Raw genomic sequence first — 20,265 nt, 5'->3', positions numbered from 1 at the left:
TGTATATAATGGAAAATTTTACTGTATATATAATTTTAGTATTGATAATAAATTTTTTTTTTAAATCATAATTAATAATTTATATAGGACAATATTTATCATATTTTTTAAAAAATTATCGTCAATATTTATGGTCTGTACAATAGATAGACACATAACAACAATAAACAAACAACGGGGAAGAAAATATTGCCAAATGCTTAAAATGAAAATGATTGCAGTCTTGAGTTTCAGGCAAACAAATTGTATTTACAATGTAAGAAAATTAGATTGAAAAATGTGATAGAATTGCGCACAAGACAGATATTTCTGTTGTGTTAGTGATCGACTAACCTAGATTTTTTTATTTTTTTATTTTTTTTGGGGATAAGAACTAACCTAGAATTGAGACGGGTCATTAACATTAACTTAAAAAAGAGAAAAAGAAAATGTACGATATTTTTGTATGAAGCTAGAAAATAGTCCATAGCCAAGAAAATACGTGGGACGGAGATTGGAACCCAAAGGAGGAATAGCATAGAGGCAGAGAAGCCCTTAGAGGAAAAGGGAAAAAAAAAAAAAAGTGAGAGATGCAAAATGGCAGATTCAGAAATGTACTGGGCAGGCCTGTTAGGTCTTTTTCCCTCCCTAAAAGCTAGAAATAAAATTGCTGGTAGTTTTTAGGAGCGCCACTAAATATGGAAATTATGGAGGACAAAATAAAATGATAAATAATTAAGATCAATGGATTTTTTTATTTTATTTTTTTATTATTATTTTTTCTTTTTTTTATAGAAAAGATCAAAAGGATTTTTAAAATTAAAATTAAACAAGTACAATAAAAAATTAAATGGAAAAGTAGCCTTAATTTAACAAAAGAAGAGACTAGAAAAGAAAAGTGACGTTCCAACTGGTTATTTTATTTCTGATGTATTTTTTTTTTTTTTTAACATTACAAATTATCCTAAACTTTGCATCTTCATAACTCGAATCGATGCTCTCATATCATAGATAAAGGTGCTCAACCACTGAAAATATCTTCTTCGTATAATTTATTTATGATGTATTGTTCAAACCAAATTAGATTTGGAAATTTTAATATATGGTACAAACTATAATACAAATCCAACTAGGTTCAAACATAACAAGAAACAATTAAAGGATTAAGTCCAAAATATATCAAGAAATTTGAATCCTGTTTTTCTATCCAACTTTGCAATAAAAATTGTTGAATTTGAATGTTATAATAAGATTATGGAATGCTAAGAAAACAAAATCAAGAACATTGAGAATGGGGCAACTAGACATTTCCAGAAACATGTGAAGGAAATGATTCTCACAAACTATATGTCAAGCCAACAACAAGAGATTGGCAGTAAAATAGATCACCAGCCAAGACCTTCAAAATAATAATCATACGGTTACACAGCAAGATTACACATGGATCATGACGATTGCTAATCCTCAATTTATTCCAGAAGAAGCCCAACCAAAAAGATAAAAGAGTTCCCCACTATTATAAAGAGCTAAACTCAACCATGTTAATGATATATTTATTCCAAACTATAATACCTTCTCTTTTTTTTCTTTTTTCTTTTTTACTTCAATACCACAGTTGGCAGTGATTGTACATTTTGTTTTCCAACAATATTAAACAAAATTATGTATCTTTACAAATATGCTAACCTTCCAGGCAATTTCTTAGTATATTACAAATGTGTTCTATCATATTTTCAATATTTGGAGGACTACATCTCGTTTCACCACTTGTAAGCAAAAAGATAAAATGTTCCTGATGGACAAGCTCAAAACCTGACTTTCAAAAGTCTTGTCTTGGTTCTCCTCCCCAAGAATAGTTTGTAATCAAACCATGTGGATCATCTCCAAATCAATGATTTTCATTTTCTACACCACGAAATCATGTAGTAGATGCGAAGAACTGAACCGGGCCTGCTGGTTCCCGGAGTTCAAGCATTCGAAATCTGGTGTCTCAGCTCCTACGGAAGAAGCTGCAGCATTGTAAATGTCATCACCTCTCATGGCAACAAAACCCTGGTGATTACCACTAGACATGGGTATGCTACCACCGTCACAGTGCTGCAACCCCAATGTGAGAGAGACGCCACTTCCGCTCCCAAACCTCCCCAACTCCGACATGTGGTATGCAGCAGCAGCTGCCATAAACCTTTCACTGCTCCCATCAGACTGAACCATTCCATCAGAAAAGAGGCTGCAGTCATCCATCCCAGGCCTTTGACCATCCCTGCGCTTCACCAAACTATATTGGGTTTCAGCTTCGCGGTGAGTTCCACTTTGGAATGTGGCGGATCCATTGGACCCTGCCATTTCTATGTCAGTAACATGGGCTGCTGATTTCGAATCCATAAACCGGCCAGTGCTGCATCTCTCAGTGCCCGTTGAACTAGCACTCTGCTGCAAATCTTCTCCCCTGTCCTCAGAGGTCCTAATATCACCTTTTGTTGCTTTAGCTGCATTTTCAGATGAAGAATTGGAGTCCATCTCAGCATCACCAGCCTCTTCTTTGTACATCTCCTCAACCATGGGCTTCCAGAGACGTACACGTGCATTTATAAACCAGTTGGAGACCTGTGCCAGCAATGGATGACATATATTTACATGAATAAAGAATATGAAATGAAGTGTTATGGATGCTATATGTTGAACAATAATAATAAAGACACGGCCCCAATACAAACTTCTTTTATCTCTCCATGCCACCAAAAGCAAAGCAATTCCCAATTAAACTAGATTTGTATAATTCTCACAATCTGATTCAGCAAGCTGAACAAACAATCTACATATCAAATACAAACAACTTCGGTTTTTACTTGTAAACACAAAACATCATGTACCTAACAAGTTGCACCTGATATAACTACTTCAACTGTACCTGACTTCTAGTTAGGCCTGTTTGCCTTGCTAGCATTATCTTGTCAGAATCCTTTGGGTACCTGGGAAATGTCAATATTAGAAATTAGTTTAATTATAGCCATGAACAAAGGTGTAGCAACAAAAGTAAGAGAGTACACACAAAAAAATTAAGTTAGAAGATTTACGGGTGAAGAAAATGCTCAAACAGCCAAGCCCGTAGAATTGAAACAGAACTTTCTGGCAGGCCCCTCTGAGGCCTCCATGCATGTTGTGGCATCATTCCAAGATGCTGAAGAGCCCTCTGCTGCCTAAGCTGCTGATCAACAAATCGAAGTCGAGCTATACCAACTCCTTTAACATTTCCTGAAGAGTCTTGCTCCCCAAGGCTCTTACGAGTTGCTCGTATTTGGCCTGTGATTGCATCACGTAAGCACCGAAAGTGGCGTGATATAGTCTGGAGGGCAAGTGCTGTGTATGGTTTAGCTGCCCCACATCCTGATATTGCATCAAATGATGATACTACAATTTGCATCTGATGATAATATTGTTTGTACCGTCTATCAACCTGTAACATGAAATGATCCTCATCAGTTCAAATGAAAAAATGATCTCCAAAGCTGTTCAAATTGAGTATACAGGACATGAGCATGTATCATAGATCGTTCATTTTTTGAGACCCTTGTTCCATCACATTTCTCCAATATCACATAACATTAAGAAATGGCAAGCAGATATCCACATATATTAAAGAAAAATAATTGAATTAGCTATAACATCAAATCCAGATACATTCATCACGGAGTAAATGAAGAAAGTGATACAGAAGTAGGAAAGGTATAAACCTATAGTTGAAGAAGGTTTAACAAATCCATGAGATAACAACACATATAGGGAAAAGCATTTAAACATCCAGACAGTTTCAGAGATACAAGAAATGAAAAGAACCAAAATATCAAAGACACCCAGCTATAGGAAAAGATTAAACTGATCCGGTTCCTTGAATAAAGTATGGTTGAAGTTTCATAAGAGCCAAGCCTTCTCCACTTTAATTTTCTTTGGTTGGCAAATCAGCCAAAACTGTAATTCTCTTTGGTAAACCACCTCACCAGTAATCTAGGCACGTATGCAGGACCATGACTTCAATCAATGCTTTTCCTTCACTAGACCAGCAATAAACAAAAATTCAATATTTATGTATTCTCCTCACGTTTGTTCCCTCTTCAGAGAAAAAACAAAGAGTAACTAGTTTAACCATATGATGGCGACCTCATACCTCCCAAGAAAAACGTCCATAATTTAAAAAGGATGTATTCAAACTAAACTAGGACTAAAAAATAGTGCAATAAATTTCACAACTATACCACCAAGTGAATGCATATAAAAAACAAAAACATACACAAATTTATATTTATGGTAAAAGGACTTCATGAAATCATTCTTAATGATAAAAATAAAGACTCAAAAGCTAAACCCAGAACAGTACCAGTTGTCTAGGACACCAGCAGTTTCATATTATTATGCACTTCATGCTTGCTGCAAGTATGATACTCTAGATGTCAAAATCCTAATTTAATGTAAATTTGCTACACATAAATGTAAGTCCTCATATCTCGTAGCTCCCTTTTTTAATTCGTTAGACAACTCATATAATTCATCAAATGATAGTCCAATCAGAGAAAGTGCAGCAATGCCTTTAATTTTAATATTACAATTTCCAGGTGATTTAACAGTAAAGTTGAAGAGCAGCAACTTTGTGCAACAACGTTATTCACATGGAATAGAATGGCATAAAAGAAAGATTATAGGCTTCTGAACATATATCCCACAACCAATTTACGCAAAATGAAATATCAGCATCTTGTCAAACAGTCAGAACAATCAAATGCTTACATAATGTTGTAAAGTTTATACCATTCAACACGATACCCTATGCAAATTCATGTACTACCTCCAGAAGAATCTATAAACCGATAACAAAAACTCATCAAATCTTAAAGCATCCAGTCTAGGCAACAAGACAAGAAATTGTCATCCATCACCCACACCTACTCATCTCCAGTTGAACTTAATATCCTCTTTTCTGATGACAAGGCTTGCATATCAGAGCAGATAGACATGGTAATAGAGAGCAAATGCTTTTAAACAAATCATGAGGGTGCTAATATTGGATCCTCCTGTAAGTCAATACTCACAAATATATTTCTTTCCTCCTTTCCTGGATGAAGCCTTCAATTATAAGTAACAAAACTAGCATACGACACAGCCACTCCCATATCATACTCATGCAAAATTAGGTAGGTGATACAGTCATTTAGGTCCCAAAATCAATGCCTGCTTTTGCATATAGGTCATATGCACACATGTAGAATTATATACAGTGACACAGCCAATTAAAGAAACATCAATTTATTAATTGATGAGTATGGCTGAGAGCAAAGACAAATGAGTTTGCATCCCCTAACAGAATTCAACTCATATTTCAGATAAAGAATGAACGAGATGTAACATACTATCTCCTCAGAACGAGACCTTAAAGCTTAAAATGCATTTGTCATACCTCATCCAGCATAGACAAAAGTTTTGTCAACTTGTTCTGCAAATCTTGTTTCTCAGCATGTGAAAGCTCGTATGGTGAGGTACTGGCTGATTCTTGAGGATTTGAAGACACTGCACTTCCAGAAGGCAATGTAGATTCATTTTTTGATCCATCCTCACCATCCTTCAAATCCTTTGTTCGGTTCTCATTGTCATTCTGCTTCAAGGCTTTCCTGACATTGACAACTTCATCAAGCAGTTGTTGTGCCGCCTTGAGATATTTGGAATTAGGAATAGTTCTTGCAATACTTGACATTCCATATGGAGATAACTCCCCTTTATTTAAATCCTGATTACCTCCTGGAAAACCAGGTGTCAAATACTCCACATTTCTTGACTGTTCATCTCTAGAAGAGCCATTCCTGCATCCACCCTCGCCTGAAATTGATGGATTCGAGCTCAAGAATGATGAAAAACCCAGGTTAGGATTACGGTATGAGATAGATGGCATTTGGATTCCTGATGGGATTTGTGTACCCAGGCTAAGAGATAATCCTTGACCCTGCAAATTTGGTCCACCATGAAGAATGCTTGGAGCACCACTGATTCCCTGCGCGACTACCAACTCATTTCTACCATCCCTCCATTCAGTAAAATCGTGCTGTCCAATTCGTGATCCCCCAAGATTGGATAAAATGTCCTGCTGCTGTGGACTGGAATCTGAAGCTCCCATTGGGGGCATTTCAATGCAGCTATTTTGTTGCTGAGAATTCCCATTTAATTCGTCCGAGTATGATCCAGAGTTCATATACATCATCATGTTGTTGGGAAGCACTGATGTTTCTGGATATGAACTAGGCAAAGGTTCCCTCAAATAGAGAATCGGTGCAGTGTCCCTTTGATTGTTGGAACTAGTATAATAAGTTGCCATATTATTCTCAATCTTCAAACCCTCTTGCCCAGTTATTCAGTAAGAAACAACAACGAGCCCCCAGAACTGGATAAAACATAGGAAGAATAATATAAGAATAATTTATCATCAATGATTCTTATTATAATCCAAAAGCTAATATTAGATCCTCAGGTCGTCAATTTTGCTTTCACAAATTCTTGAAATTTGTCTTATAAAGATCCAGTATAGGCTTAAATGCATTAAATAAACTCACATGCAATAGTTTTGTGTTTTCCATCTAGTAAGTCAGCTTCATGCATTTCACATGTAGAATAATAAATTCACCAAAATAAATATGCCACAAGCGCCTAGCAATAAATCATTGCTTTATCATCATCAATAGAAGCTTTTACCCGGTTGCTCAATAAGTTATAAATAGTGACACTGACAAGAGATAATACGGATAGTCGAAAACGTATATCGAAGAACAACCATAAGAAAAAGGCATTGTTTGAATGCATGAGCAAACCATATTCACATATATATGAATACCCCAGGTTTACAATGAAGAACCTTTTTGAAAAAAAAATTTGAAAAAAAAAATTAATAATAATAATAATAAAGAAAAAACCAGCATCAACAAGGATAACTCATTTATTCAAGAAAAAAAAAAACTCAAAAAAAAGGTGAGAAATTTACAAATACAAAACGACTGCGAAGAACCCCCCAGGACCAATCGGTGTAGGAAAAAGAAAATTTAACTATTATCTCTTTTATCAAGTGAGACAATCTAAGCCTAACCAAACTAACAAATCATCCAGCAAACAGTGATGCAGAATGCATGCAAATAGGATCAGAAATGAACCCAAGTGAAGGAACCAAAAAAAAAAAAAATGAAACTTCGAGAAAAAGTAAATCCATGAAAATCAAGGCAGAACACCCAGCAAGAAAAAGGAAACTAAAATAAAAGGAAAAAAAATAAAAAATAAAAATTGAAGCAGCAGCAGCAGCAGCTAAAATATATATATATAATAACCTGTTAAGTCAGAAAATATTCAAATAAAAAACGGATAATATGTTTTCTTATCATCACCATCATCCTCTTTGACAGAGAGAAAGAAAGAGACAGAGAGGAAGAGAGAGGATAGAGAGAGAGAGAGAGAGAGAGAGAACCACTGAAAATCAACAAAGAAAATATATATATAACGGGGTTAGCTGAGAATAAGATGAGGAAGATAAAAGTCAGAAATATTAGAATAAAAAAATACCTGGAGACCCGTAAGAGTTGTGGGTGATATGGGGAACAGAAAACAAGCTTGGAGACACCACCACCACCAATCCTTCTGAAACACAATCCTTCTCCCCACAACCAAACACTTTCCGATCCCGAGAACTCCACCCCAATATTATTGCGAACCAACACCAACAAAACAAATAGTTTATCTTATCTTTTTTTTTTTTTTTTTATAAAAATAAAACCCAGAAAACTCAACAAAAAATTTCAAAGAAATAAAAGCGAGAGAGAGAGTGTGTGTGTTTAATAATTCAAAGAGCTATCTTTTGCTCTTTTATGGTAATCATATATATTCTCCATCCATTATTGCATCAATCCCCACGTGAGAGTCACACTCAAACCACAAACACGTACACCATATAGTTTTTCTTTCTCTTTCCCTCTCTCTCTTCTCTCTTTATAGTTCAATAAAAATGATAGCTTTCTCTTTTCTCTGTTTTCCGTCTGTATTTTTTCAATAAAAAATGGAATTCTCTTTTTTTTCTTTTCTTTTTTCTTTTTTTTTTTTCGGGATCTTTGGTGGGTTTTTTTTGCCTTTTTTGCTTCAGACACAGTTGTGTAAGTTGGTGCCTGACTTGCTGTTGCTTCTTCTTCTTCTTCTTCTCCTTCTTCTTCTTCTGCAACTTCTTCTTCTTCTTCTGCTTCTTTGTTTCTTTGTTTCGATCTTTTTCTGGTAATGAAAGGTGTTTGGTTAAGAAGCTTAATCTCTAACTACCAGTTGGTAGACCTAAAACCCTCTCTTAAACCTCCCCTTCTCTCTCTATCTTCTCCCACCATCCTCTTTCTTTCTCTCTCTAAATTCAACCTCTCTGGCTGTCTCTCTCATCCTTGAGCATGGAAGGTCTGGTTATGCTGCAATATCCACCATAAAAGCATATTCTATTCTTTTTATTATTATTATTATTATTTTATTTATTTTTGTTTTATATTTATTTTCTTGTCCTAAGCTTCTATTCTACTCTATTTTTTTTATTCATTTGTCTGTTTGTTTATCTTATTTTAATATTTTTTAATATATATATTTTTTTTAATTTTTCTTATATCTAATTGGCGCACCTATTAGGTGCCCATATCACTGCATTTGTCTTTTTCTCCTAACTAATGTGGGATATTTGCAATGACCACCTTGTCTTATTATGTATTTGTATAACATACCCATTCTTTTTTGGTATTGTATTTATCGTCGTCCATACCCTCTAATTTATTATTACTAATTAAATATTAATTTCTTTGAAAAATAAAGGTTTTCTATTTGAGTGGGAAACTAAAGGTTTTACCTTACAAAATTCTCTCTATACCAAATATTTAAAGGTATTATATCTTATGATTCCAATTAATTAATAATTTCAAAATTATTATTTAAGAAAACAGTAATTTTATTACAAGAATATAGTTACTGAAACAGAATAAAACAATTATTTTTTGAATAATGAAAAATATACTTTTTGAGAAAATGAGAGGCACAAATAGAAAAATGGTTGATGATGAGGTTGAAGGAAGAGGAGGGGGGATATTCATGTTCCACAATGCAAAATGTTTAGAGCAGTAGAGTAGAGAGAGTAGTTGCCTAACCCACTAAAAAAGAAAAAAAAATGTCAAATGTGACACTACTCAGTACTCATTTTGTATGCCCACTTCATATCTTTTACTTTTAATTTTTAAGATCTTTTAGATTGTAACCATCAAAAGGCATCTCTTCCTAATGGCTATGGCCATTCAGATTCTAAAATCAAAGCTACAACCTTTTAGAAAGTGGGGGGACGATTTTACATTATATGTTACCACCCAACACTTCTTTTTCCTTTTTTTTTTTTTAATATAAAAATGAATGAAAGTAAATTTTGAAGAATTAATTGACGGTCCTTATTAAAGTGAAGGCATGCTAGTTATTTTGTAAGAAAAATGTGGAAATTCGTTTTGTTGTTTTTCTATTATTATTTTTATTGAATTTGGATGACAGGAAGCATGCAAAAAAATAAATAAATAACTATTTAACATACAAGGTATAAAAGCATAATGCAAAAGATAAATCCAATAGGTTTATGTCAAGTATGCAAGTGGTATTTATGAGCAATTTTTTTATTTTTATTTTTTGGATGTGAAGCCCTTTAATTAATTAACTCTTTTTGTAAATGTAATTATCAGGATAGGGCTTGGTATTTTTGTACCATCATTTTTCTTAACTAAATTTTTGTACCATGATTGTGTGAGTTCTTTTTTTATCTATACAATCTTTGTACCATTAGACCTAAAAAATAATGACAATAATAAAAGGAGGGGAAAAAAAAAACTATAGGAAGTTTTCTATTGAAAATCAATAAATTCAATATAAAAAAGCAGTATTATTTTCAATTAGGTATATGAAAATAAGCAACTAAAGAACAAATGTGCACTACACATATATGCACTTACCCTATGCACATATATCTTATATATAATTACCCAAAAAAAAAAATCTTATATAAGTATATATTTTTCAAAGAGTTTCTATCCATCATCTTAAATACATAAAATAATTATTACAAAATTTGAGTTTTTCTTCTTTCTTTTTTTTTTTTTTCCTCCTCAAAATGGGTTCAATTTTACTTTCAAACTTGAAATTGAAAAATGGGAATAATTTCTTAAGCATGTTACTTTTTTTCCAAATATAATGTGGCATATGCATTTGTTTTCATGGAAAGGCCTTGAAATAAAAATGCACTATTTTTCATCTTTTGAATTTGTTTTCTCATTGGGCATTTTACCTATCTTTCACTCATAAAAAAGGGTCTTTTATTTTTTAATTTTTTTCCTTTTTTTCTTTTTTATCGCTCATGGACACACAAAGGGAATGATTTAAGGCATTTTGGACGATGATGATGGGTCCTTATGATTTATAAAGTAAGGTATTTCGGCATTGGTAATTGTGGACCCCATGCACCCCAATTGTCTATTTTCTTTACTTATTTATTTTTTGGTTGGTTTTAAAATAATATTTAATTTTTTCCTTTTGCCGTGAGAGAAATTTATATTATTGGTATGCTGTCCTGAACCGACATACTTGCAAACTATGAGTATGACCTAATCAAGATCGCACCCATCAGATTGTTATTGGACACTGATTAAAGGCAGTAGGGCCAAATTTACAATTCCATGAAAATCATGCTTTTCCATTTTTTTTTTTTTTGGTTAAATTTTTGTATCAATAAAATCTTGAATGGTTATGACCCTAACTGCAAGAAAAGCGATTTAAATCTTGTTTGACTACTGGGTGTTATAGTTGAATTTATCTTTTGTTCATTATCAATTAAAAAAATACAAATAAAAAATTATCTTCCGGTCCATAACTAGATTTTTTTTTTCATTTTTTTTTCTATTAGTTAATAATTATGTAGTTTACTAAAAGAGTTGATTTTAATTGTTCTTACAAGCAATTAGTATCATATAATTTTTTCTTTGTCGGCCTGCGATTATATTATCATGTACTTGAAAGGTCATGAAAAGATACAACTATGAAATTAAAAAATAATAAATAAATAACAGACTTTCTCCAAAAAAGGAAATAATTAATTTACCCATTCTGGAATTCTGTTTATTTTCTTATTAATATCATAAAACTCTTTTAATGGATTTATTTAATTTGGTCATGCACAAAATCTTTATTTACATCATGAACGCATTTTTATTTATTATATTTTTCAATGTACTTAAATAACATAAATTTGAATGGTATAAATGCAAAAATCCAAAAATTCAACCCCCAATTAACATACCCCAACTCATTTTCAATGTTTTACTCCTTCCACTTCATATAAATTAAATGAATATCAACAACCAACCAATTCTCAACAAATATAGTCCTCATACTATGCATAAATTCTGACTCTTATTCAATTAAACAAAAATAAATAAATAATGGAAAGGACATGAAATGGAATAACCGACATTGTGTTGCTTACAAGAGAAAGCAAGAGAGCAAGCAAATGCAATAATTGTAACTTGTAAACCTCAAATTGCTAACAACCCTTGCTGTCTAGCTCAATTTTCAAGTAATAGAGAGTGCTAGAGGGACTGAGTTTGGTAAAATAATTTGATTTTAGCTCGACTGATAGCCACCAAGTGAAGTTACCAAAATTAAAGGGGTTAAACTGATAAAATATATTTTTTCAAATAGATCGAATATTGATAAACTGTTTATATTTAAGAATTATAAATTAAAAAAACAAAATTAGAGTAGAAAAATTATTTAATTGTAAGGATATTAGATTAAAAAACACAACTGTTAAAGGTTTTTTTTTTTTTGTTTTTTTTAAGGGTGCCAATTTACATAATGACACGGTGGTATGATTTGAAAACGATATGAAATTAACGGGTTTGTGTTTATTATAAATAAGTTCGAATCAAATTCGGATTAACCCATTTAATACGATTAATAAACATGTAAGTTTTGGATTGACATGCTTAATCCGAAATTGATCTAAATTTGCCCATTTAATTAAACGTGTCAATTTTGAATTGATCCGTTTAACTCAAACCCGACACAATCATAACCCATTTAAATTATAACTTTAATATATTAAATTTACTATTAATAAAATTTTAACTAATAATTTTTATTACTAAATCAAACTTATTTATTAATTTTTTTATTAATTAAAAATAAAAAATAAAAAAATATTGAAATAATATTTATTTACTTAAATATAACATGTTTAATACATATATGAATTTATGGATATCGAAAAAATAAAGATTAATATGGCTGAGAGTATTAAAGATGTAGAAAAATAAAAATATAATTTTTAATAAAATTTTTTATATTATTTTTAGAAAAATAATATTAGATTTATTATGTATATATGTATCTATATTTAACTATTATATGAGATAGTTATATTATCATATTATATATTAATTTATTATAATTTTATAACTATAATTATATAGTTTTATATATATATTAATTTTAAATTAATTAATAATTAAATTATTTTTATTTTATAAAACAATAAATAATTTAAATATAATAATTTATTTAATTAGATAAATTTATATAAATAGATTATTTTCATAATCGGATTAATTTTATATAAATAGATCATATTGATCTAAATTAATCAATTTAATAAATAAATTATATTAAATTATATATTTATCAAATAAATCATATACAAGTTTAAAATTATTAATAAATGAATAGGATTCGAGTTCAGCAATCCCAACCATTCTAATAACCACATTAACACAAAACACAACACGACAATAACGGGCACGTCTAGTTTTTTGGTCAAATATAGGAAAGAAGTTAAGAAGAGGGTATTGAATGAATCAGTACTGTGGAGACGTGAAGAACAGGAACATGACCTCGGGATTCCCGAAAAAGGTATTGAGTTAGCTGACGTGGCGCCACAAGGCCAATAATATTCACTCTTGCTCGTTCTCTTGGAGTGGGACGCAATGATAGTGATGAGGGCTTTGGGGGGTTCGCATTTTCTGACACCAATCGACTCGCCCTCCGGGTTTCGCAATCCCTCTGTGTGCTTTTTGTTTTTCACTTTCAAATTTAATTAAATAAAAAAAAATTACAAAAACGTTTTTTTTAGTTGTTTTTAATTTTTTTTTCCTCTATATCACGTGCGTGTCCCAATTTTTTATTTTTATTTTTTATTTTATATATATAAAGGTTGATTTTGTCACGTTCCAAAATTCAATCTTTTGATAAGCAGTTGGTTGTGCACCGTGCACGGTACATTGTCAATGATATAATCATCTCAATCTACTTATAAATTCGTGCGAAAATTTTGAAATTTTTAATTTCTTTCAACAAAGGCAGAACTTGTAAATAATCCAAATATATGCTACCAAAATCTTTGGTGGCAAACTAGTAAACAAGATGGAATTTTGTTTTTTTTTTTGTTTTTTTTTTTTTTTGGGGTATCCTAACCATTAGTCGGTGGTGAAGCATTAAGCTAAATGTCCAATTGTCTACAAATTATTAATTAGTTATATTTGATCATATATTGATTTTATATTCTAAAAACTTTATTTTTAAAAATGACCATTGTTTCACGATTGCTTACATTGACAAAGCATTGCATATGAATCATACTCATAATAGTCATCAATATTTATTTAAAAAGTTAAAATACATGTTATTTGATGTGTATAATCTTGAATAATAAGAGATAACCCATTTGGTTTATCTCATTGATAATAAAGCATAAATAAATAAATTGACAAAATACATGGAATATCGTGGAACATGTATCCGACATCATGAAATGCGCAACATTCTTTATGTAGCAAGATTATATATCAAACTGTTAAATATTATATTAATATAAAATACAAAACCCCCTTTTTTTGTGAAAAACGTTAAACCCTTCTTCTAAACAAATTATAAAGCTTTCATTCTTTTTTAGTTATTAGGTTTCCACCATTTTTATTATTATTGTTGTTATATTTTTTAGTTTAATAAAATATATGTGTGTGCGGTCGCATATATGTTGCATGTTGGTCTCATTTTGAATAGAAAATTTCCTTAAAATAATATGGTATTTGTAATTCGGTCATCAGATTTGGAAACTAGAATGCCATGTATGTGTTTGTGTTATCACTTCAAGATTCGTGGCCGGGTGTTCGAATCTTTGACAAGGTCAAAGGATATTGTCCAACTGTATTTTTGCTATCTTCTTTTGTTTACCCTTCAAATTTAGTTTTATGTATATTCCATTCTACAATATACTTTGATTATGTTTTTAATAGTAATATATTTTGATTATGTTAGTCATTTAAAAACTTGAGAAAAAAAACAAAACAAAAATTTTATCATAGGAAATTTTGCATTCCTCAGTCGCTTATTGGCTATTTCCACTGTTCGATTTGATTTGATTTTTCACGTTCTTATTTTTAAAATAATGCAATGAATGCTTTTTTCATTTTTTTTTTTTCTAGTGAAGCACTTGTTTAAATGAATATCAACCTTTGTGTTTATTTTTCTTTTTCAAAAAATACTTCTTGATTTTTTTGTAAAACATCGATCATAAATGTTTTTTCGTCTTAAAAACGCAAAGTACTAATAAATACGTTTTAAAATTTCCTTTTATATAGTTATTTATTTTTTAGATTTTAAAATTATTAAATAATGTTCTATATAAAATTGAAATATCCTTGACTCTAAATGCATATTCTAATAGTTTTATATATTTTTTAAATATTTTATTTGAGTAAAATCATAGTAGATATAGGATGTGTTTGTTACCCTAGATTAGACAGGCTAGGATAAAACATAGTTTAAAGTTGGTATTAGGTAACGCAAAAACTAATTAGATCAGATTTATCCCAAGTTTGTAATAGCGAAGTGTGTAGGGGATAAATCTAACCCATCAAAATACTTGAGCTGTAGTCGGATTCTCTATATTTTTTCTCAGCTGTTTCTCTCTCAACTCAACCCGCACTGATCTCAACCCAACCAAATTTGCACTCACGCCGACCTTTATCAGTTGGTTTTCCAATATCTTTTCTCTCTTTCGGATTTGCACTCACGCTGAAAGCCTAGCACCCACATCGATCTCTCTTGATTGATTCTCTCTCAAATTCGTAGCCTCTTTTGGCTTCCTTCTCTCTCGCACGATCTTTTCTCTTTGCTTGTTGTATTATAAGTGTTGTAATCATGCTTGAACTAAATTTTTTGTGGTTCTTAAAATCAATTTTGTGTGGTTGGAAAAACCCAAATAATGATGCCCTTAACTACAAAAGTATAGAGTTGGGTTTGATTTAGAGAAGATTAATTATTATTTGATTCTTTGTTTCCAAATATGAAATACTTGAATTTATGAACATGCTAAATTGATTACCTCTCTATAACTAAAATTTTATTACATTTTTGCTTCTTAGTGCTCTATAGATATATCATTGTTAACCTTTTTCTAAGTGACAAAACCAGGTGATCCATTTTGGCATTTGCTTAACAAAGTTACAAATCTGTGTTCATGCATTGGAAAAATCATCTTTGAGCGAATGTGAATGTGAAAATGGCAACCAAATCAATTTTAAAGATGGTTGGTTCTCTATTAAGTGGCATTTTCACCAAAATATAGTTACTTCAAGATTCAATATGGAACTGTGCCAAACACATTACAATAATATATGCCCTAACCCAGGCTGTTTTATAATTGTAGGATTCTGAAATAATAATTATGTCTGATCTTGCACGCCGCCCATAAAATTTTTTCAAGCATAACATAATGAACAATAAATATCTCACTCTTTTATTTCATATCAATTCATGGTTTCTGCTACTATTTCATAAAATTTTTTTTATTTAATTTATAATTATATGTACCACTATTCATCCATACAAAAACTTTCTATATATCTGCTTCTAAACCAGTTTTCTTTCACTGTATAACTATTTTCCATTTTCCCCAACGTATTGATTGGGGTCCCTCGGAAAAAAATATATATATATTATTGATTTGGGAAGCTAAACAACAAAAAGGCCACACAATTTTCCTATTGAAAAATAAATAACAATAAAACACCTCAACAATTTTGCATCGATTGCCAACTGCCATAGGCAAAAACCAAGGAACCAGTTTATTAATTAGTTTATTTTTTCTTTTTAGCTCATTGGAGTGCCTAAATCAATAACTTAATTTTGAAACTATTTATTTGTAAAATTTTGTACGTATCTTTTGTTGGTTGAGCCTTTTATACCAGACTTTAATAAATTAATCATTTGGGGGCCACAAGGCAATCCCATGGCCGGCACGTAGGCTTTGCATAAACCTAAACATAATCTACCTTTAAACATACAATTTTTTTTTTAAAAACTTAATTTTTTAAGAAATTATACAAATAGTTTTTTTTAAGCATATTTTAGAACCATCTTATCCTTTAATTACAACTAATTCAAAAAATTAAACAAATAAATAAATTTAAAATTGCCAACTGTAGTCTAGCTTGTCATAAACTATACCCGAGTTGGTATTCCCTATTTTAATATACCTAGAATAATTAACCAAACCAAGTTGATCAAAACCAAAAAAATGAAAAAAAAAATCAAATCAAATAAATTTAGTTAGAAAGTTGACAAAGAGGCAGAATTTGACACGTGGCAGAAATTCTACAATTTTTACGAATGATTTTTTTTATTTCTTTCTTTAGTCATTTTCAAAACGTATACTTCCATAATCAGCTTCTGGCGCGTGGACCGTGGGTCCCACAATAGCTTAAGAATCAAACCCCTGTATGTGAAATAATCAATTTTATTTTATTTTATTTTTGGGTTGGAAGGGTGCGTGCGTGTGTGTATATGTGTCCCGTGTGAATGCAAAAATTGAAATGGAGGGTTGGGATTGGTTGGTTCATCTTTGATTGATCAGATGGTGACGCAAGAAATGACAATAATGGGACCCATCAGATAAGGCAGGGGTGGGGCCCAAGGTGGACGCAAAGTCTAGGAAGCATTTTTGTCCTGGCATTGCACTTTGTTCGTTTGGCTTTTAATGGGGGGACGGGCTGCTTTCTTTTAACCTAACCCCACAGATTTGGGGCACTGCTTTTCTAGCACTGTAAGTTTTATAGGCCTTTTTTTTAAAAAAAATTATTTTTAAAATTTGGAAAGTACTGTAGTTTTAGATTTTGATTTTATGCCTCTGTCTTTTTTATCTTTTTTTTTTTTTTTAAAATAATTATTTATCATGTACTATGTTGAACAATCAACGTGGACGCTCTTTGTGCAGTACAACTAGAAAAAAAAAAAACTAGAATGGATGATTGGATTCTACTCTATCCATATCTTTCGCTTCATTGCTTTTATTTTATTATTATAATCTTTGTTTTTTTTTTTTTAGGGGTTTGGGAAAAAGGAAGGTTGGTGAATTATGTATGAAAGTCTAAATATATCTCCATCGAGAATTGGGGGGGGAGGGGGGGAAGTGCCAAGCTATTTGGTTTTATCAGCTTTTTATAGAGTTTCTTTATGTACTTGTGTAACAAGAATTAAACAGAATAATTACATGGTTTTGTTTTTATTTTTTTATTTGTGTTTTTCAAGCATTAGATTGAAGAGGGAGGGAGGGGGGGTTGGGAGGGGAAAGGTTCGGATATGACATTTTTGTCAATTGCTTATGGAATTTTGTGAAACTCGTATTGCTCTCTTTTTATAGCTTCCATTGCCATGTTCATGTGTTGGGATAAAATCCTCCTCCTTTTTTTTCTTTTTTTTTCCTTGTTTTATAAGGAATTTCTTTCTGACACACTCATTTACAACCAAGATATAATAGTCCACAGTTGGCATGTGGAACACAATTAAATGTTTTGTGTCAATAGTAAGAATTTTCTTTTTTAATGCATAGTAAAAATTAAAATGATATTGTTGCTTGAATTGTCGTTGTCCAGTAAAAAGTTCAAAGTACAGCTAGTTTAATAATATTTACCTATTAAATAATTGGAAGCGTGATGCAAGTGCTTTGTAACTGTTGTATAATCTTAATCCAAAGAAAACAAAGTGAAATGAAGGGGAAATGGATATATCAACTACCAACTTTGTTGGAACAGAAAAATTTTTGCTTCCCTGGCATGCTCTAAGAAAGTTCCTAATTCCTGGATTCATGCATAGCATCAAAGTTTTATAGTATCACCAAATTCAAATGGGATGTGGAATGTAGAAGAATACAAGCAATGGATTGTGTTAATTAGGATCCTATTAAAACTAGAATGTTCAGGACTTGTTTGGCACAAAACTCAAGCTACTACAAAAGTAGTAATCCATGGAGGCAATGAATATATATGGGGTTGCAAGAACATCCATGATCAGCAAAAACTTTCTTTCAGTACAATTGGATATTTTGAAAACAACTTCTCTGCTCTTTCTGCTTCCTGCAATTTTTAAGAATAGTAATCTCTTCCTCAACTATGAAGTAAAAAAAATAAAAAATAATAATAATAATAAGAAGTATGTTCTTTGGTAATTTTGGAGCTAGTATTAACATTTTTATCTTTTCTATGTCAGATAAATATACTAGTCACCGTACTTTGATATTTATGGTTTTTGAAGGCACAGTGTGGTGATAAAATCTGAAATCTATTTAGTTATAATTCATAATTTTGTTTTTCTTTGATGATAGTAGTAGAAATAATACAAATTGTAGAAACTTTTACTTGGAATTGGGAAAAGTAGAACACTTTGATCTGCCTGAATTAACAATGGCTTTCGCTCTATCCAGCCTGAAAAGTCTAAGAAGCACCATGCAACTTCAACTTCTGCACCCCAGTCATGCTTTACGATAGGGCCCCTACAACATCTGCCTGTTTCAAGGACATTGGAACATGGCACTATTATACAATTTGGCTATTTGTGCATGTCACAGAAAAGAAAAAACAAAGCAAAAAAAAGAAAAAGAAAAAAGGTCTTACTATATATATACCTAGATATCGATATTATGTTTATCCATGGATGTTAGTGTGTTACTTTATAATAATTTTTGCCAAAATAAAATGGCATGCTTATTTATTTATTTCTTTTTATCTTTTTGACTAAAGAGAGATAATTGAAATGGAGTTAAAATTTGATATACAAGTTGGGCTTTCAATTCAGCTAACAATAGTATTTTGGACCCTTATATTAATTGCTATATGTTTTGTAAGCCATACGAAAGAAATTATTGTGGGACTGGGTTCAAAAACATTGGCCTTGGATCCCCAAAAAAAAAAAACACCTAACTATTAAATAAGGATTCTAAAAGTCTTAACTATCTTTCAGTTTCGCAGCAGAACCAAACATATGTTTGGTTTGGAAATAAATAAATAAATAAATGCGCAACAAAATGAAAAATTGTGTGAGAGTCAGAGTCTCCAAAGCATCACACTGTTATTGTCTTTTTATATCCTTCTATATTATACTGTTGCTGTTTTTTTCTTTCTTTTTTTTTTAAAATTATTTTTACAATATGCATTATTGACTGAAATGGAGTTTTTGATACAGGTGGCGTTTAGTTAATTGCTTGAGAAAGTTTCAGTGTTTTAATTTCAAATCTTTGACTAGTACGTACTGCCATTGTTTTACTTCTCAGATAATTGGGTTGATTTCATAATTAATTATTGTACCTCAGTAACAACTTTTATGGTCAAGGACCTCTTCTTTAATAACAAACTGTAACAAAACTATATCCGACATCCGACTCATTAATGTAATGCTGCAACACCAGTCTACATACAATGTTTTTGCGAAGTAGTCAAATAGCAAAGCTGCTACCACACTTCTAACATTAAAAAATTAAAAAAAAAAAAATGTAGTATAGCAGATAGCATTTCTTCATGTCCTAAGCTCCCAACCTTTCTTCCTTTTTCCCAACCATGCTTGAATTCTTAGAAATTACCATTCAATTAAAGAATATTTTTTTTTGGTAAATTTTAAAAGCATATATAAAACCTTTTATGTACATGGCCAACCAAATAAGGGCTATTTGAAATAATTTTAGGTATTAAATAATCAAACAATTAAATTTTTATTTCAAAATCAATTTCTCGTAATCACAAAAAAGCTTTTCACCTCTTTTCAGCAAACCAAAAAAAAAAAAAAAAGCTTTTCACCTCTTTTATTTTTTATTTGTGACCATATTATCATCAATATTTTTCATTTCAAAAAATTATTTCAAAATTTTATCTCAAACATATATTTCTAATTATT

The 20,265-nt window shown here is 31.0% G+C and overlaps 1 protein-coding gene across 1 annotated transcript; it reads right to left on the bottom strand.

Moving 5' to 3' along the window:
• Positions 1-1,495: 1,495 nt before the first annotated feature.
• Positions 1,496-8,473, bottom strand: LOC107426739 (BEL1-like homeodomain protein 6). Its single transcript, XM_048480261.2, has 5 exons — positions 7,567-8,473; positions 5,429-6,403; positions 3,057-3,436; positions 2,891-2,951; positions 1,496-2,586 (listed from the first exon to the last, which is right to left on the bottom strand). Exons 2-5 carry the CDS (start codon positions 6,335-6,337, stop codon positions 1,885-1,887), a joined length of 2,052 nt encoding a protein of 683 aa, XP_048336218.1. The 5' UTR covers positions 6,338-6,403; positions 7,567-8,473; the 3' UTR covers positions 1,496-1,884.
• Between the last annotated feature and the right edge of the window lie 11,792 nt (positions 8,474-20,265).

Source organism: Ziziphus jujuba, chromosome 9 (genome assembly GCF_031755915.1).
Source record: "Ziziphus jujuba cultivar Dongzao chromosome 9, ASM3175591v1".
Lineage (NCBI taxonomy): Eukaryota > Viridiplantae > Streptophyta > Magnoliopsida > Rosales > Rhamnaceae > Ziziphus > Ziziphus jujuba.
This window is presented reverse-complemented; position numbering and strand designations above follow the sequence as displayed.